The 18,844-nt window shown below is 46.8% G+C and overlaps 1 protein-coding gene across 1 annotated transcript in view; it reads right to left on the minus strand.

The window, feature by feature from the left end:
* Window positions 1-8,344, minus strand: part of Syn3 (synapsin III) — a 397,752-nt gene extending 389,408 nt beyond the window's left edge. The window contains exon 1 of the mRNA XM_052165574.1: window positions 8,034-8,344. Coding sequence (XP_052021534.1) covers window positions 8,034-8,344 — 311 coding nt within the window. The remainder of the gene's footprint in view (window positions 1-8,033) is intronic.
* Between the last annotated feature and the right edge of the window lie 10,500 nt (window positions 8,345-18,844).

Genomic DNA, 18,844 nt, shown 5'->3' on the forward strand with positions numbered 1-18,844 from the left:
CACATGGTGGTATAGCTAAAGAGACAGGTGCTCTGGGATGAAAGGTGTCCTTTACACCTGAGATCCCACGGCTCAGTCAAGCTCTTCAGAGAATCAGCAAAAAGAAAGAGAATTAGGGGAGAAATTTCTCCATGTTCTCTTTTGTTCAAAGACATTTTTCTTGTATCTTCTAGCTAGGTTCCAAGGGTGAAGCTCCCCCTCCCCAAGATTCTACAAGAGCAGGGTGGTGGTAACGACCTTTCTGTTTCCCCCTTCCTCCGTCTCCACTCACAGGAGCTGGGTAAGGAAGCTGCAGAGACACCAGCTCTCGGATTGGACAGCGTGAAGACCTCACGAAGAAGGGTCAGCACTTGAAAAATTCTTCAAGTCAAAGGGCTAGGGGCTTGGGTGCCACACAAGGCCCTCACTGTGTGCGCACATTGTCTCCCTGATAAAAGGGGCCGGGCCTGGGAAAACTGAGCTGTCTCCAGGCAACAGAACTGGTTGATGGGGAATGCCCAGGCCCCTCCCCTCTCCCTGGACACCAGGACAGGCAGAAATACAGGGAGGGTGGGGGCAGAGGTACAGGGCCGATGTCCAGTACTGAAGCCCCCAGGTGGGGTCAGGTGGGATGTTTGAGTTACTAAATAAAGCAAACAGGAGGTGATAGCTCTTTTATGAAACCCCCTCCTCTCTTCATTTTACCAGAAGTTGCCTTCTATATACAACAGTTGCCTTAGGCAATGGAGGACCTTAGGGTGGCAACAGGCATGGGTTGTTCCCCAGATCTGGGGGGTCTACAGCAGAGTCGTGCATCTACGCTTTAAGCGTCTCTATTTACTCTAGGCCCAGCTGACTGACTTGGAGCACTCACTGTAACTCAGAGAATGACTGCCAAGCTGCCAAGGCCTAGACACCCCTCCTCCAGGGCCTCTGGAAGCTGGGCCTCCAGCACAACCAGCTGAACTGAGAAGCATGCCAAGCAGCTCCCCCCCCCCCCCAGGGCTATTATAGTCACAAGCAATTAGCAGCTGCAATTAATTGATAATAACAATTACCATCACAGGGCCTATTATGTCAGGCTGAACCGTGTGGACCAACCTCACCCAGGCCGTTATCTTTTACCCTTCAGGAAAGCTAGTCCGTGTCCTGCCTCACAGAGGAGGGGTGTGAGGCTGGGAGGTTAGGCTTGACCGAGTCTGTAGCGGAGCAGGTATCTAAGAGTCTGGCTGGAGACTGTCCCCTGGGCTTCTCTCCCTCCCTGCCACTGATGTCAGAGAAAGCTGTGCTCTGGGGATGGGGCCAGTCAGGAGACCTGATTTGACTCCCGGAAGAGAAAGCGAGGCACCTCAGAGGCTAGCCTCTTGCTGTTTCACACACTTCCTTCTTCTCTGAGAGAAAAACAGTGGACATGCAATGACATTCAAATGTCAAATAAACAGTAAACGGGTGTTTAGTCCACATCAGTCTCGGGCTTCGGTGTTTGCCTGTAGGTTCATTCACTCGGCACTCACTGGATAACCTGTCTTTTGCTCAGTCTGACAGTTCTACGTTGATGGTAATCTTTATTGTCAATTTGATGGCCTGTAGACTCACCATGGACACATACCTCTGGGTTGCACCATCCCAAGGGCTGGATAGGCCTTCATTCTGAGGTTCCACCCACCAGACTAGAATTCTCTAGAACTCAGTCCCCTTTCCCCTTTAATTCTCATAGAAACACACATCTGACATAGGTTCCTGCAAACGACAGCTTTAATCTCAAAGCAGGTAAAAAAGAACAGAAAAGCCCCTGCCTTGGTACTTTAAAAAGAAGAAAACAAAATATTCTCCGTGTGTCCGAGAACAATTTTCATAAGACGTTCACTTTGCCAGTCTGAGATCATGGGCATCTGGATGCCTACAAGGACTCCCTTTCCTCCTGGCACCTTTACAGTCAGCCACTCAAAGGGCTCTGGAGGGGTGAGGCTGCCTGGGTGGGGCAGGGCACTTCCTTCCAGGGTGAGGTCACTGGTCTTCTGTGCTTGGCCAATGAGGTGTAAATAGAGCTCTGTTGCCATTCTCTCAGCTGTCAGATGCTGTGTGTGTGTGTGTGTGTGTGTGTGTGTGTGTGTGTGTGTGTGTAGGCAGTGGCAGAGTCTACCCCCATGCAGCTCAGGAGGTCCTGAGCTTCAGGTGCAGACAGGAGAGCAGCAAGAATAAGGCGACACCCAGGCTTGTCCTCAAATGCCCTCACTGAATCCCAAGACGCCAGTCACATCTGCTTTGGTTGAGGGCACAAAGCTTTCTGACTTATAAACCAGGAATAGTATTAGTACCCGCACAATGATTAGGAGGCTAAATTAGAGAGTGGGCGGGAACCACGCAGCTCGCAGCCTCACAATGGGAAGGCCGTGAGATCATTAGTGGTGATTGCCAATTGACAGAATCTAGATTCACCTGGCAGGTGTACCTCTGGGCGTGACTGCGGGGGTGACCTTGATTATATTAATTGATGTGAGGAAGCCAATCTTAATTGTGGGAGGGACCATTTCCTGGGCAGGGGACCCTGGTTTGTTTAAAATAGAGAGACCGAGCTGAGCTCTTACTGACTATGGGATCCGTGTGTAACCACACACCTCCCCCCCCCCACCCCAGAGTCCCCCAGTATAACAGGGCACAGACTGGAACTGTTGACCATAAGAACAGAGAGCCCCATCTCTTCCTAACATTGCTTTTGTCAGAGTATTTTATCCCAGCAACAGGGAAAAACACTAAGGCCACACATAAAGCTATTCATGTAACGATGAGGACATGGTCGGTCCTCAGAGTCTGCCGATGTCTTAACTGTCCTTGCTCTTCTGTTCCCTCCAAACTGCCCAGCCTCTCCTTCATGCCCAGCATGGAAGACTTGGGTCTTATTTCCCTCCCAAGCTCAGCCACTCTGGCTTCCTTGAGCAGGTGTGAGGATCTTCTGCTGCTTCATTACCTGGAAAACAGCCTCTGGTCCATCCCCTGGGAAGTGCGGGTGTGTGTAATGCTGTGTACTGAGAGTGCCCGTGACTTCTGCGCAACTGTCTCCACCAGGGCCAATGCGATTTTCTGTGAGAGCGAGTGGGATTTAAGCGTGCTACCTGCTGGCACACTCATACCTTGTCATGCCCAATCATTTCCCAGATCATTGCACATGCCCCACCTCTCTGTCATCTGTGCTGCTCTATGCACAGAAACAGTGACACCATTTAGGAGTGGGCGGGCCGCTGGTGGGAGAGGAGACACAGATGCCCAATCTCAGTCTTTTTCAACCTAGAAGTATAACAGGCACTGAGCCAGGGCTACCATTAACGGTGCCTTGGCAAGCCAATGAAGTCGAATGGCCTCTAGGCTTCATGCGTGGTGGCTAAGGGACTCTTCAAAGGAAGAACACCATTTCCATTTGTCACATAAACAAGGAAGGGGTGGGGGTTAGCGGACATGAGACAGGCCATTGTTGGATGGAACTGCAGTTCGTCTGAGAACAAGTTAACTGAGAGAAGAGAGGACCACCAGGACAGAGGCTTATCTGCATCTGCGAGGCCCAGTGCCCCTCCTCTCTCTCCAGAGAACCCCAGAAGCAGGATGGTTCACCGACTCCACCAGGTCTTGGTGAATGCTCATTAACAGAATAAGTTCTTTTTAATTTTGAAATTCAAAACTAGGGCTCTGGTTGGTGCACCCACCTATCTCCCTGCTTGTTTGTGTGTGTGTGTGTGTGTGTGTGTGTATGTGTGTGTGCAAGGGGTATTCATGTGTGTGCATGTAAGGGGTGTGTGTGTATGTGTGGATGCCGGAGGGAAATCTCATGTGTCATTCCTCAGCTCCTGCCCACCTTCTTGCTAAGACAAGATCTCTCACTGAACCTGGCACTTGCCAAGTAGAACGGGGATAGCCACTGAGTCCCAGGGATCTCACTGTGTCCGGTTCCACATCGCTAGATCACAAGTGTGTGCCACCACATTCAGCTCTCTTTGGGGTTCTGGGGATTGAATTTAGGACCTTCTCCTTCCTCTTTTCAAAACATTCCTAAGCATTCACTTTTCAGGGACTCTAGCCTACAGATGAAGAGCTAAGATTTCATAGTATGGGGATTAGAAGTGCAACCCCTTCCACTGTGTGTGGCGTGCCACCGACGGCTAAGGCCAGGTACTTGTAAGTTCACAACATCAAGCCGATTAGACAGGGAGGGGACTATGGCATACACCCACTGCACACTGAGTGTGCACTGAGCTCTAGACACTATAAAGATGAGAACGCCACCTGAGGAAGAGTCTGTTGCAATCTGCTGTGACAGGAGCCGAAAGGCTGTGGTGAAGAACGTGTGAAGTTAGACCTGGGAGGTGGCAACCAGCACTGTGAACTGGATGTTCATGTCGGAGGTGGTTCCCCAGAAGAGGCAACCTCTTTCCCTATTCAAGTTCTAAGAATGAACAGAAATCGGCCAGGTAAACATAGTTAGTGTGTGTGTGTGTGTGTGTGGAGGGGGTGGTATTGGGGGGGTATTTTGGGAATCGGGAACAGAAATTCCTAAGTGTGCTCAGGGAATCTCTTGGTTGCAAAGCAGGCTGTAATGCTGAAGACATGCGCAGAACAGGGGGCACACGCTTGTGACTTTAAAAAGTTTAGGCTGGCGATGCATCATCAAATAGTGAACGTGGGTTTGTTCCCAGGGAGGATACAACGATGCTAGGCTGGAAGGTAACCCGGAGACAAGATCAAGACTGGAAGCTTGAAGCCAGGGAAACTGCTGGAAAGGCTAAGGCAGGGCAGCCAGTGCCCGCTGGAGCAGCAGGCTGAGGGAGAGCCTGGAAACTGACTCACGCGTGCACTGCTTTCTCTTGTGGTTCCAGGGACTGACTGCTTCGCCTCATCCCAGAGAACAGACCTGCTATCAAGTGAGACCTCCAGGAGGGTGGCCAGAAGCTGTCCAGAGACCCAGGTCATGGCTACGTTCATCTCCACATGCTGCATCTTGAAGTGTGCAGCCATGAACCCTTGCAGCAGAGGTGGCTCAGGGTCTCAGTTTGTTCTCAGAGAATGCAAACTCTATAAACCCGATCAAAATCAAAAGCCTATGGCGGAGAAAAAGGCTCAAGAGGAGAACACCGCACTACTGTTTCTAGATGGGAAGAAAATTAAGGAAAAATAAACACAAGGTCCCTCTCCCAAGGGTCTGTCTGGCCAGCTCTCAGGTGGAATTGATTGGACCCACAGGTTTAAATAATCTGCCAGCTGGACTCCGAGAAAATGCGTAGGTTCCCACCAAACTCTCTGCCTGCAAGGAAACCTCATGAGACAGATTGGCCCTGGACAAATAGAGAGAGGCAGTTTGCAGGGCTGAGATTGCGAAGGGTCAGGAAGCAGTCAGCAGTGTGCCCCTGGGGTTGAGGGGGGGGATGGGGGTGGGGACTGGGGGGGGTAGGGTCACTCTCAGCCCTGACAGTCGAAGCTCCTCTCATTATCATCTCAAAGGGGAAAGAAGAGGCTGTGGGAGCTGGCTTCTTCTCTTTTCACAACTTCCTCCTCTCTGGAGACCTTCACACAAAGGAGGATCTGGGAAGAAGCAGGACCTGGAGGCGAGGGGCTCCACCAAGACACACTGGACCATGGGGCTAGCCTGCCACCTGCTGGCTATCATTGGTAGCTGCGACCAGGCATTTTTGGAGACTTCTATAGGTAGGACTGAGAATCTTCTTGGTGTCTGCAAGGCTGTTAGTTCTGGAAACAGTCTCCCTATGTAGCACAGGCTGGCCTTGAACTCACAGTCCTCCTAAGTGCAAGGATTACAGCTGTGTCCCACCACCAGCAAGACTCTAAGGCTCCCAGGGAACATTAATTTGGAGACAGCTGGGAACGCCACGGAGATGCTGAGAGGTTAGAGAGGGCGTAAAGATTTAAGTATAGAGTTAAAGGAACAAGCCGGTGAGCCTGTGGTAGGAGGTCTCTCAGTCAAACACTCAGTGACTATGGAGTCAACTCCCAGGTAAGCCCACGAGCCTCAGTTTCTTTTTCCCCACCAAAGAGCAAGAAGATCGCCAGAAACCATACACCGTTGTTCTCAGGACCCAACTAAAGTGTGAGCAAGTGATAAATATTTCAACGTGTTGAGAGACTGACTACTCAGGCCAAAATTGCTGTCTCCACCCTGACCCCCAAGGGAGCAGCACGTAAGATTTATTCATTGCTAATTTCTATACATTAAGGAGATCTATGCCCAAAGTCAAAATTGTAGTGCTACTTTGGGGACACTCGCTGGATCCCAGCCGTGGTCACTGTGCCTTGTCACAGAACCACAGGCTCTGTGGGCAGATACAGGGCGGTAAGATCTGTTAAGCAGGTGCTGAGCAGGAAGGAATGCCAAGAGGAAACCAGACGCAACGGGACACACCCTGTCCTTTCTGCACAATCCAGGGGACGAGGGCATAGATCAAGAATGCTGTGATTAATGGATGGCATGCAGAGAGGTCCACCGTTCCCTACAATAGTACGCACGTGTGCCTACATGCTACTTAGTAGTCATCCAAGGACTTTTATATTGACGTTTATGTTATCCACTTCCATTAAGCCCCTTGAGGAGGCAGGTACTGCATTTAGGCACAGCAAGTCCCGAGAGCTACAAAGCTGGCAGGGGATCGAGGGACAGGACAGAACATGGCCTAGCTGATACCACACCAGGGTCTCCTTTAATTAAACTTTGCTTCCAAACAGGAAGCAACTTTCTTGACAAATAGCTAAGGCAGAGGTAAAATAACTAGCACAGAGGAAAGCCCAGAGGTTAGGTGCTGGGGAGATGGTTCAGTGGAAAAAGTATTTGACAATAAAGTATTTGATTTGTAAGCCTGGGGGGTGGACTGGAGGTCAGATCCTTGAACCCATGTAGAAGTCTGGAAGGCCTGGTATCTGCCTATAATCCCAGCCTCGGGAGGCAGAGACTGGGAATCCTGGTGGTGCAAGGGGGTGGGGCAGGGGAGTCAGCTTATCTAGCAAGAGTTGGTAAGCTCTGGGTTCATTGAGAGACCCTGCCTCTAAATAAGTGCAGAGTGGTTCAGGATGACACTCGACATCAGCTTCTAGCCTCCGTAACCACAGCATACTTGTTGATGCATGTGCACACACCCATACACATGAGCACACACATACATACATGTGCACACACCCATACACATGAGCACACACATACATACATGCATCCATGTCACACACAGATACGAAAAAGAAAAAGAAAAAGGTGGAGGAAATAGAAACTGAGACCGCAAGGATGGCACAGTCTTGTACTGATCTGCTGCCCTGGGGCCGGTCGCTTGCTGAATGATTACTGCTTTCAGAACTTACTGTCTGGAGGAGGCTAGAGAACTCCTCAGCCCCATCCAATGGAGTATCGGAGGTCACACTCACGGGAGAAGTGGGAAGGAAGTGTACGGGTAATCTGTTCCCGAGAGTTAGGAGAAAAGAGGCAAGCCTCTGGCGATTCGTATACCTCCTTAACAACCTCATTTTGGCAGAGCAGAAGGTAACTTGGGAAATTTTGTGTGAGGTGTATTTCATACTGAAAACCTTGGCTTGTTCAGAAAGGTCAGAGGTTCCCCTGCTGTGTCTCCTGAACACTCACAGCAGCGAACATTTTCCATATAGAAAAACCTTAAGATGTTTATAGCATACATCCAGAACTTTCCAGACTTGGGGGACTCTGTTGTTTATTTTGGAGCTGTTAGACTTGGAGTTTGCAGATGACTCTACCAGGTCAGGGCTCTAGAAAACAAGACATACTGCTTCTCTTTGAAGAATTCTTCCTGCTCCCAGTTAATCTCAGAAACTAGGTAAGCCTCTTTTGTTGTTGTTGGTTTTGCTTTGTTTTTTGAGACAGGGTTTCTCTGTGTAGCCCTGGCTGTCCTGGAACTCACTCTGTAGATCAGGCTGCCTCTGCCTCCCAAGTGCTGGGATTAAAGGCGTGGGCCATCACCGCCCAACACACACTTTCTATTCTTTCCTCCCAAGAGGTGAGATAGCCCCATCCAGATCCCATCCCTGGAGCTGCTTACCAGTCTGTGTGGGCGTCATCAATGACTAGCAAGATCCTGGGTCTCTGGACCACGGGTGTGACAGGAGTTGGTGGCTCCATCAGCCCCGAGGGGGCCTGCGGGGTCTGTTTCATGGCACTGGAGAAGGAGCTGAACAGGCTGGATCCCGGAGACGAGAAGGAGGCAGCCAGGGGCTGGGGGTGCCTCCTCTCTGTGGCCGGGGACGCTGGGGAGCTGTTGGAGCTCTCTGGGCGCTGCAGGTCCGGCATGTATCCATTGGGCAGGTTGGCCACAAAGCTACTGTCAGACAGCCGCCTCCGGAGGAAGTTCATGGCTGCGATAACCGGGAATCCTCCTTCCACACAAAACCAACCAGGTGGGGTTCGAAGTGCCGGCTATAGCCACAGGAAGCTGGAGGCTTTGGGTCAGAGGAGCCCAGGGCTTCTGCACCACCAGAAGTAGGCGTCACAGGACTCTGTTTACCTGTTACCAAACAAGCCAGCAAGCGCATTAGTGGAACCAACCACCTCCCACGTAAAAGCAAACAGAGAAAGCCCATTTCCAGCCCATTGTTCGTGTCTATGAAAACCAGGGCACACATTTTTCTAGATGAAAAAGTCTGTGGGATATTTGAGCTGAAGAGATTATGCTAATTTAATAGTCTCCTTTTTGGGAATTCTGGTCAACCTCACATTGGTAGGCATTCAACGGTAATCACCAGACTTGCCTCCAATAAATGTTTCTGTCTGTCGGAAAGCCTTTTTTACTTTTAATTTTGAGACAGAGCTTTACTAAGTAGCACAGGCTGGCCTTGAACTCTCGAACATCCAGTCTCAACTACCCAGGTAACTGAGTTTACAGGTGTGTTTCTAGAGGCCTGCCTCCTAATAAACTTCTGGTCAACCCCAACAACAACCCACGGTATTCCTGTAACCCGTACTACTATGGGCCCCAAAGTGGCTTCTCTGAGAGTAATGCATCTTTAAATAGGACGGCTGGGAAGTCCTTTCTGGGGATATGACCATTTTCATAACATTAATTTTACCAGGCAGGTGATATGATATATATATTATATATATTTATCATAATTATATATATCATATATATATTTACAGTGTTGGATGATTAAATCACATAAATAAAACTATCTTCTATACTTAGCATGTTTTTTGCATGGTAAAAGCATTTAAAATCCTCTTTGGCGATTTGAAAGTATGGAATATGTTATTGTTTAATATTTAACATCTGAGGTCCTTACAATGGACAACGGAAGCACATTCTTCTCAGTTGCAACTCTGATCAAGGTCACTAGATTTCTCTCCACACCTTCTCTTGACTTCTAGTAGCCACAATCCGATGTTCTACTTCCGTGCATTCAACTCTTGGATGCCCCAACTGAGGTCATGCATGCAGTTGGTGTCCTTCTGTACCCAGATGATTTGCCTGAACATGGTGTTCTCCAGGTTTATCTCTATCGAAGGCTTTCCCTCTTTTTAATTGCCTAATAGCGTTTCATTATCACCAGCAACACACCATCTGACAATGAAAGAAAACTGATTTAACACCTTGGTTATTGCGAGTCATGCTGAAACGATCACGGGAGAGTCACTATCCCTAGCTCATTGCCATGATGATTTCCCTTTCTTTGGATATGTGCACATAAGTGAGACCGCTGGACCAAATGGTAATTGTATTTCCCGTTTCCTGAGGAATCCCATTCTGTTCTCCATAACATCTATACTAATTTATATTCCCGTGTATAGTGTACAAAAATCTCCTTTCTCCATGCCCTTAATGACGCTATCTTTATAATTTTTAATGATATGTATATATGTGCATGTTACAATGTGTTTGTGGAGGTCAGAGGACAACTTGCAGAAACCAGTTCTCTTCTTCTACAGTGTCAGCCTTAGGTATCAAACTCAAGCCATCAAACTGAGTGGCAGTGGGTCACTTTACTCACGGGGCCATGTGGGCAGGCCTCAGCACTGTCGTTCATATCACTTATAATAATCATTCTCTCCCATGTGAGGTGTTCATCGTACCCATTTGCATCTTTCTGGTGATATGAGCACTATCTTCACATATCTTTGGTGTGTCTTCTTTGGAGAAATATCTATTCAGGTGCTTTTTATATCTTTGGAATAGGTTTTTGTTTTCTGTTGAATTGGGTTCTCTTATATTTTTGGATGATAGCCTTCTATCAGACAGGGATATTTGTATTCTTCCAATTCATTATGTTTCTCACACTACTGCTTTCTTCAATCTGGTATAATCTCATTTGTTCATTCTGACTTATATGTTGCCTGAATTTGGGAGACATATACCAAATATCATTACCAATGCAAAATTGATTACTTTCTCTTTTTGGTTTTTCTAATTGTTTACATTTTCAGTCTTACACTGATTTATCCATCTTGAGTTGGCATTTGTATATGATATGAGACAAGACTCCAATGACATTTTTCTATTATAGTTGGCCATCTCCATAGTGATTTTTCTGCAGAAGCTACGCCTTCTCTGTTGTGTGTTCTCAGAAGCTGAGCTCTCTGCTCTGTTCTGAGTCAATGCGCCTGTTTCTCCGTTGCTGCTATACTTCATGAGCACTTGTTTATTTGCATTTTATGCATATGGGTGTTTTGCCTGCATGTATGTATATGCATTACAGGTGAGCCTGGTACCTACAGATGCCAGAAGAAGGTATCAGATCCCAATAACTATAGTGACAGATGATTGTGAGCCATCTTGTGGAACTGGATCCAGGTCCTCTAGAAGAACAGCCAGTTCTCTTAACCTCTAAGCTATCTCTCGAGTACTAGGCCAAGGGTCTTTAAGATGAAGCATGAAGAATGTAAAGTGTCTGTGCAAATGGTAGGGAAGCCGTTGGCATGTCTGAAGCAGAGAAAGAAGGCCCATTCTGCTGGGGGGAATACAGTTTCACAAGAAAAAGATTAGAGAAATGGAGATCAGATACCAGTTATAAAACAGGCATATTGAAGGTAAGTTTGGCTTTAATACAATGGTGGCAGTATTCTATGTAGAAGGGTTATAGAGAAAAGGGTCATGATCAAGTTTTTTGACCGTTATGTGAGCCGCAGACTATGGAAAATGTATATGACTGTTACCTTACCCAGGTATCCCTGACCCAGGGATTCAGGTTTTTGTTTGTTTGCTTGCTCTTGTTTTGCTGTTTTGTCTTTTTGGTCATACACTATTCACCATAGTCCAGTCTTCACCTTTGAAAGTTCCAGATAGATAGTATGAATGTGTTCTAACCTGTTCACTGCTTGACATGGTGTGGTAAAAATCTCACACTGCACTGATCCATCCCATGCAACACAATGGCCACCCATTTGTCCAGTGTATACACATTGTGTATAATACCTGTCCACCAGTCACTTATACCCCATCTTGGTCACAAGAATTCTATTATTACAATATAACAGTTTTTACGTTTAAGTCGTTTAAGTGACCAGCATTTTCTTTAATGGCTGCAAAGTGCAAAAAGGCAGTGACATTGCCCCATACTTGCCACTAGAGGGCAGGAATGGACACATCAAAAATAAACCTTTTGGTTGGCAGCCTTACAAACTTAATTCTGAGACTGAGGTGCAAAAGGGGGGTATTGAGAGGATGAAAACAGGTCCCCTGGGCGATAGAGCCTGAGGAGGGACAATCACAGGGTCATAGGCTTTGCATCAACTTGGCAAGAGCTCTGAGAGTGCAAGAGTCATCCCACAGGGGACTAGCCCGGAGACGAAGGGAGGTAACTGCTCAGATGTCTCAGAGAATCTCCAGTTCATTTCCTTGCTTGCCATCAGGTAGGTTTATGCACCTGGGTTCCCTCTCTGTGATCCATCTGTAAACCTCATATTTTGACTTCTTTTTCCCCATAGAGGTTTCAAACACCCACTCATTTTATCTTGTCAATCCTCCTCTTTCGTCTGCAAGATCCAGCAAACTGACTCTGATGAGAAGCCGGAACAGGGCTTGTCTCACACAATAGTTAAAGATCACACAGTCTCGTCCCTCTGGTGTTGACACTGCCTGACAGAATCAGTTAGCCTGAAGGCTGAGCGGATGGGCTCAGCTATTTCCTATTCACAATGTCTGGGCAAAATGATCTCATCTCACAGTTTCTTTGTTTGCAGAATTCAGACTACTGCCTAACTCATGAGTTGTGTGTGTGTGTGTGTGTGTGTGTGTGTGTGTGTGTGTTTGAGAAGTGACTAATTAAGGTGTCTGAAACAATGCCTGGCATCATTAGTGTCCCATTTGTATAGATTCCCTTTTGACAGCCAGCACTAGGGGGTCCAACAGTGGTTGGGAAGGCATTGTGGTTGGGAAGGCTGCAGAATTTGCATTGGAATGAGCTCACCTAAAGGCTTCTCAGCCTTTTGGCTAAGATCAAGTGTGGAATGAGCTCACCTTTAGTAACAGCTAGAAACACGCAGACTTGTGGAGCAAAAGTAGGCAAAGTAAAAGACGTTAAAGTGCTTTTGAAAATATTTGTCTTTTAAGTTAACAGGGAGTGAAATGGTATATAGTTCTGTGAATTTTCACACATTCTCATAAATACTGAAACCCAGAACAGATCCATCATTCCTTACAAAATCTCTTCACAATACCCTCCCAAGGCTACTGCACAGTGCTCTACATGCTGACACACCTGGGCCTCCTACAGGGGTAATTTAGATGAGGAACATGCAAAGCTTACCTCATTTCTTAAACTACAGGGAAAGACGGAATCCTAGACTGAATCTTCCTGCTAGTGCTTGCTGCACACTGGTTGTTCCCTCAACAGGAAGTCCCTCCTCATGCCTGCCCAGCCCAATCTTTATCTCCTATAGGTATTCATAAATGCCACCCTTTGCAAGAGGACTACCTTCTGGTGGCCACTTCCTGACACTTGGGATTCCTCTAACACTAAAGCATGTATTATTACCTATATTCTGCCTAAAATTTAGTCCACATATTGTCCACTTTCTGCTTGGACTGACAAAAATCCAAGTGCCTCAAGATTAGATACCATTGTGTGTCCTGTTCCCTGCTGTATCTTAAGCACTTAGAGCAGTGTCTCCACATAGTAGGGTGGCAATAATCATTAACTGAGTGAAGCTACATACAATCATCAGAGACAAAGTTTAACTACCTCCACTGTTTTCTGAGAAGACTAAATGCGTTATACTGAAGAAATCTCTCTAGGTGCCTGACTCACATCTCAGCTGACTAAACACCATACTTGGAGGAAGAGCCTTCTTCAGTTTTTAGTGGCCAATCCTCTGTGCAAACACACTCTCAGATTCATACAATGTCCCCCACTCTGTCCTCTGCTCCACGAGTGAACACTAAAAGGAATTATTTTTCTCCCTCATTCCCCCTTAAGAGTCAGTCCTTGGTTAGCATGTTTAAAAATTGCTAGAAACAGCATGGCCTGGGCTTCACAATATATTGAAGATTGTGGGTACAGACAGTTTCTCAGGGGAGGCAGGGAACCCACAGCCTGTATTGGGTCTCTGATGCGAAGAGACACTTAACTTTCTGGAGAAAAGGTCAAATGTCAAGGGAATTGCTTCACTGATACTGTAGTAAGCCACCCTTTGTTCTTCTCTGTTACAAGATGGCGCTGGCCACATGCAGCTCCCTGCTGGTAAATCCCTTGAGTACATGCGCAGTGTGCTGTATTCCTTATCACACTTACATGCTAATGAAGAACTCACTTAGTTCACCTATGAGGAAACGGCTGGCTATCTCCCTGGGCAGACAGGGCTGACTAGGCTATACAAGGTCAGGCTGGCAGACAGCCCGGGCCTTTGGAGCACAGAGCCCCTTTCCAGACATATCATCATGAAAGTGCGTTCTGTTTTTGATGAGTTCAAATCCCAGAGGCCTTTCTCCTGTGAGTGGTGTCATTTTCTCCACAAGTAAGAGCACAGTGGGTACCCAAACAAAGATTTTTGTAGGGAGTAGTTCTGATGCTTTGATCAGAAATCTGTGTGGAACACTGCAGGTCCCATTTCTCAGCTGGTTCTTGATCAATCAATAAAGATATTTGTGGCCAAAGAGCTGGGTGAAATAGGTGGGACTTGTAGATTTCCCGTAGGCAGGCTAACAGACTTGAGGGGGAGGAAATGTTCGCTGTGCTTCAGAGGGAAAAAGGGCCATTGGCCTCTTCCCAGACTGTCCTGGGGTGGCAGGCAGGAGATTAAAAAACATACTTAAGATGAGGGCAGCTTTAGGGGGCTGCACAAGGAGAAGGTAATCTGGCAACTAAGCAAAGGGTAGATAGAATTACAGGTGTTGAGCTGGGAATGAAAAGAAGGGCACAGTAGTGGAGGGAGGCTTCGAAAAGCCCAGCCATTGAGCTAAACATATTAAAAACAAGTTAATGTGTATGTGCGTTTCATCCAAGGATCTGAGGGAAAGTGGGTGTGGCTGGTAGCGTGGTCCACCTGGAGCTTAAAGCAGGGTAGTAGGAGCTACACAGTACAGATTTTAACTTTGAAAGTATAATCTGTAGTCTTCTACACCAGCTTCCTCCTCTTGAAGGAGAAAAGCCAAGGGTGCTGGGAAACTGTGAGAGAATCAGCCAAATGAAATCCTTTCATTTGTTTCTAATCACCATCCCAACAGCTACCCCTGACAGAAATATATTCAAATATACAAGTGGTCCAAACGATCCCCAAACTAAGCTCTTGGACATAAACATTTGCATTCAATTAATTGAGGTATTTTCTAAATCCTCTGAAGATTACATGGCTAATATGACTGAGCTATCTGCAGCATAATCACAGTTATACAAAGAATTTGCAGAGCCCTCTGGGCAGCAACAGCCAGGACTAGGTTCATGCTTGAAGTTATCCACTCAGGTCAGTTTGCCTCTGACTTATCCAGACTTCATCATCTGAAGGTCATGTCTAAGTTCCCCATGGTGTGCAGAGCTTGGAAGCTGGAGAATGTGGTGGCTAGCCATACTGCATCCCAGTTATGAATCAGAGAAGGATGGATCGCTGGTACTTGGTTCATTCCTGTCTTACTCAACTCACCAAATGGTGCTGCCCATCCAGGGTGGGTCTACCCTTTTCTGTAAAACTTCTCTGGAAATGTCATCACAGAATATCTCAAGGTGTGCTTCCTGAGTGATTCTAAAGCTAACTGAGGTGAAGATCAAGATGAACCACGGCACTTCACAAAGGATTCATTGCAGTTCACAAGTCTGATTTGGGAATATACTTCTCCAGATCACTGTCTGGCTCCCAGAGGCTATCTATGGGATGCCAAAGTGGTCAGCCCCATGAGAGAGAGAGAGAGAGAGAGAGAGAGAGAGAGAGAGAGAGAGAGAGAGAGAGAGAGAGAGAGATGCTGGTCTTTCATGTGACAGGTACCTTGGTAAGAGCACTGCTATCTGAAAATTGAAACTCACTGCCTTAGCTCAGCATTGAAAGGACCACTTTTGAATCACTGTAAAGAAACAAAACAAACCAAAACAAACGGATGGCTCTTTCACAGGTTGACAACTCTAACAGTTAACCTTTTCAACTTTATGGGCTTTAAAATATTCTCCTAACAAGCCTCCTCAAGAGACTTTCTAGACTGAGTTAAATGAGGTGGGAGACCCACCTTAAGGGTAGGTGGCACTCTTCCCTGGACTGGGCTCCTGGACTGAATAAAAAGGAAAATGAGCTCAGCTCCAGCCTCCATCTCCTGCTGCTTCCTGACAGCAGGTGTAATATGACCAGTCACCTTATTATACTCCTGCCGCCATCTTTGTCGTGGTGGTTTGTACACCCACACTGTGAGCCAATGTAAACCCTTTGTTCCTTAAATTGCTTTTTGTCAGCAACAAAAGAAACTAATAGGGGATGACTATGATAAGGTCCTGATCCTGGTGATGGTAATCATAAAAGTGATGATGGTTATGCTGGGAATGGGGTTGCCGATTTATTGCACTTAGGATCCTGGTTCTGCTGAGATAGACCAAAAGATGGGACTTGACTTCCCAGCAACTCTGAGTAGGAAATGCTATCACCTTGATTTTACTGATGCAAAAAAAATCAAAGACCAGAGACAATACAGCTACTCAACTTCCTGGGCTCTGGCTCATTAACTCAAATCACCAATCTTCTAGCTCTACAACTCAAACATAGAACTCCAAGCTCTGGTGATGACAATCCTGACCATCTAGCAGCTCCAGTTCCTCATAGCGCTAGTATTTGCACCCTGGCAGACCTGAGGCCATGGTCCACAACATTCCAGGACACTATGGTACCCTAGTCCCCTTGGAGTCTGTCTTCTCAGGTGTTCAAGTTGAGTATGACCATTTATAGAGGCTCCATCCCTTTACTCTGTACCTCACAGGGTGGTTTCATCTCTGGTTTCCTTCTCTAGCATGTCCTTCCCTATGCTTCCACCACTTTGCCTGGGAATGTATTCTGTTCATGCTCTCTGGGCTTATTGTCTCCTCTGGAAAGAATCTGGTGCTACTCACCAGTTACCAATTAGGTCTAAAGCTGATTGTTATGGTGTCCTGTGCGCACACTCATCATTGTGGATTTGAGAAAAAAGTGCTCTGAGCACTAAGGTACCAAGACAGGTAGCACATGTGGACTTGCTGAGTTGGAGATAACAGCGGGCCGAGAAGAGTCAATGAGAGCCTGCTGAATAAGAAAACAAGTAGTGTTCTTAAAGACAATGGGACCTGATTTCTAGTAATGTCCCTGAGAATGAAAAGAATGCAATGATGAGAAAATGCATCATCTGGAAAATACGCATGATGCTTCTGCCAAAGGACACACATACATATAGTGTGGAGCCCATGTAGATGTCTTTCTGTCTATGTTTGTCTCAACACAGAGAGTATGTACGTATGTATGTATGCATGTATATCTATCTATCTATCTATCTATCTATCTATCTATCTATCTAGGTAATAGGTAGATTTGGAGAGAGAGAAAGAGACAGACACAGAGACACAGAGAGACACACAAAGGTACACAGGCAGCAAGAGACACACATAGAATGACAAAAACATAGACAGAGAGAAAGACAGATGGAGGCACACACACAGAGAACCTACCTGATGAGCCAGACTGTGCCCACCTGGCCTTCAATCCTCCTACACCTCAGTTGCTGGCCAGAAGCCCCCTGCCTCGGACAGGGCAAATGACCAGTTGGCCATGCTCCTAGAAGCCAGGCGCTAGTCTAACGAGGATGTTGGCAAGTGCACTTGGGAAAGCAGACACGGCATGGGTCAAAAGCACCCCAATAAACAGGTCTAAATGCATCTCCTCACGCTCTGCCACGCCCCTCTTGTCCTTCTCCACCTCAGGGATAACCCTATTCAGTCACACAGGCTGGTAGTTTGAGGATCTGAAAGCTTTCCTCCCCCCCCCCCTTCTCTCACATGCACTCACCACTAACCTAAAACAGATGGATTTATTTGCTTCTGTAAACCTCATAGTCCTATTCCTTAGCAGATGCAATTCTTCATTTGCTTCTGCGACTCCCAGTTGAAGGTCTGTTAAGTCTCCCAGTATCTTACCCCACTTGACCCTTTTCATGCCCCTCCAAGTGCACTTTAGAATTCAAGATCCTTTTGCACCATCGGAGAGAACAAGACCAGGACCATGACTAGTTGCTTTCCACTCCAAAACTACCTGATTCTGTATTTCCAACAAATGAAACCTCATTCCCTACAGTTTGAAATAATGGTCCTTTGGAAAATTAAATGTTTCACGTTTGATCTGCAGCTGATGACATTATTTTGAGAGGTTCTGGTGGATGTGTACCATAAGGAGGTAAATCCTTAGAGGCTGTGCCATGTCTCAGAATTCTCTTTCTTTTGCTCTTTCCTGGCTACAATGATGTGAGCTACTGGATTCCACCCTGCCTTCTCCATGGTGATGGAATAAAAGCGCTGAAACCATAGGTCATATCTTCTCTCTCTAGAGTCTGTGAGGCAATGGACAATGACACAAATGACCCTATGCCATAAATACTTCTCATTAGGAGAGTAGGTGTTCAACCTTACTGCCACCTACCTTCAGGCTTCTGTGACAGACATTTTGCCTGAAAATCTTTTCCCTGGTTCCCTCCTTGCCACACATGTCCCACCTCTATTACCACTTTCGTAGAGTATTCTAACCACTCTGATCCTTCCTCGTACTGTTGTTCCAGACCCACTGTTCCCCATAACAATGCAACTCCATGCTATTTCCCATTAGGCACAAATAAAAAAAAATAGAAAAAAAATAACCCTGAGATCTCTGTCTCACTGCCTTCCTTTGCCCAGGATCTGGAACACAGAGCAGGCCCACACATAATGAACACAGAGTAGAATTCTGTTGGAGGAGTCTAGGTCTGTGGGCGGTTGTAAGCTATCTATGTCCGATTGGGGGAAGGTACAGGAGGAGATGTCTGTGCAGTCCAGAACCCCCACATTCTGGCACTCCTACTCCAGGATGCTGTTTTCCTGATGGGGTGTGTCACAGTTCTAGCATGGTCACTTACCACCAAAACTTGTTGGTTGGTAGAGCCCAGTAGAATGTGTGTAAGTCAGCGGATTAACGGTGTCCCTCAGGAATGAGTGGGTCCTCACTCAGGTAAAGGACTGAGTTAGCAGGCTGTTCCAGGTCAGCCTGTGACCCACTCTCCTGAGTACTTCTGATATGTGTTGGCATCCGCTGTGTTGTGATGTAATGTGAGCCCCACCCCCTCCCGTGTAACAATCTCATCTTGAACCTATCTCTGTACAGTGGACCAAATAAATCTGCCTTCTTTACAGATGATACAGTCTGAGGATTCCTGCTACAACCACAGAACACTGACTAAAT

Source organism: Apodemus sylvaticus, chromosome 20 (genome assembly GCF_947179515.1).
Source record: "Apodemus sylvaticus chromosome 20, mApoSyl1.1, whole genome shotgun sequence".
In the NCBI taxonomy this organism is placed as follows: Eukaryota; Metazoa; Chordata; class Mammalia; order Rodentia; family Muridae; genus Apodemus; species Apodemus sylvaticus.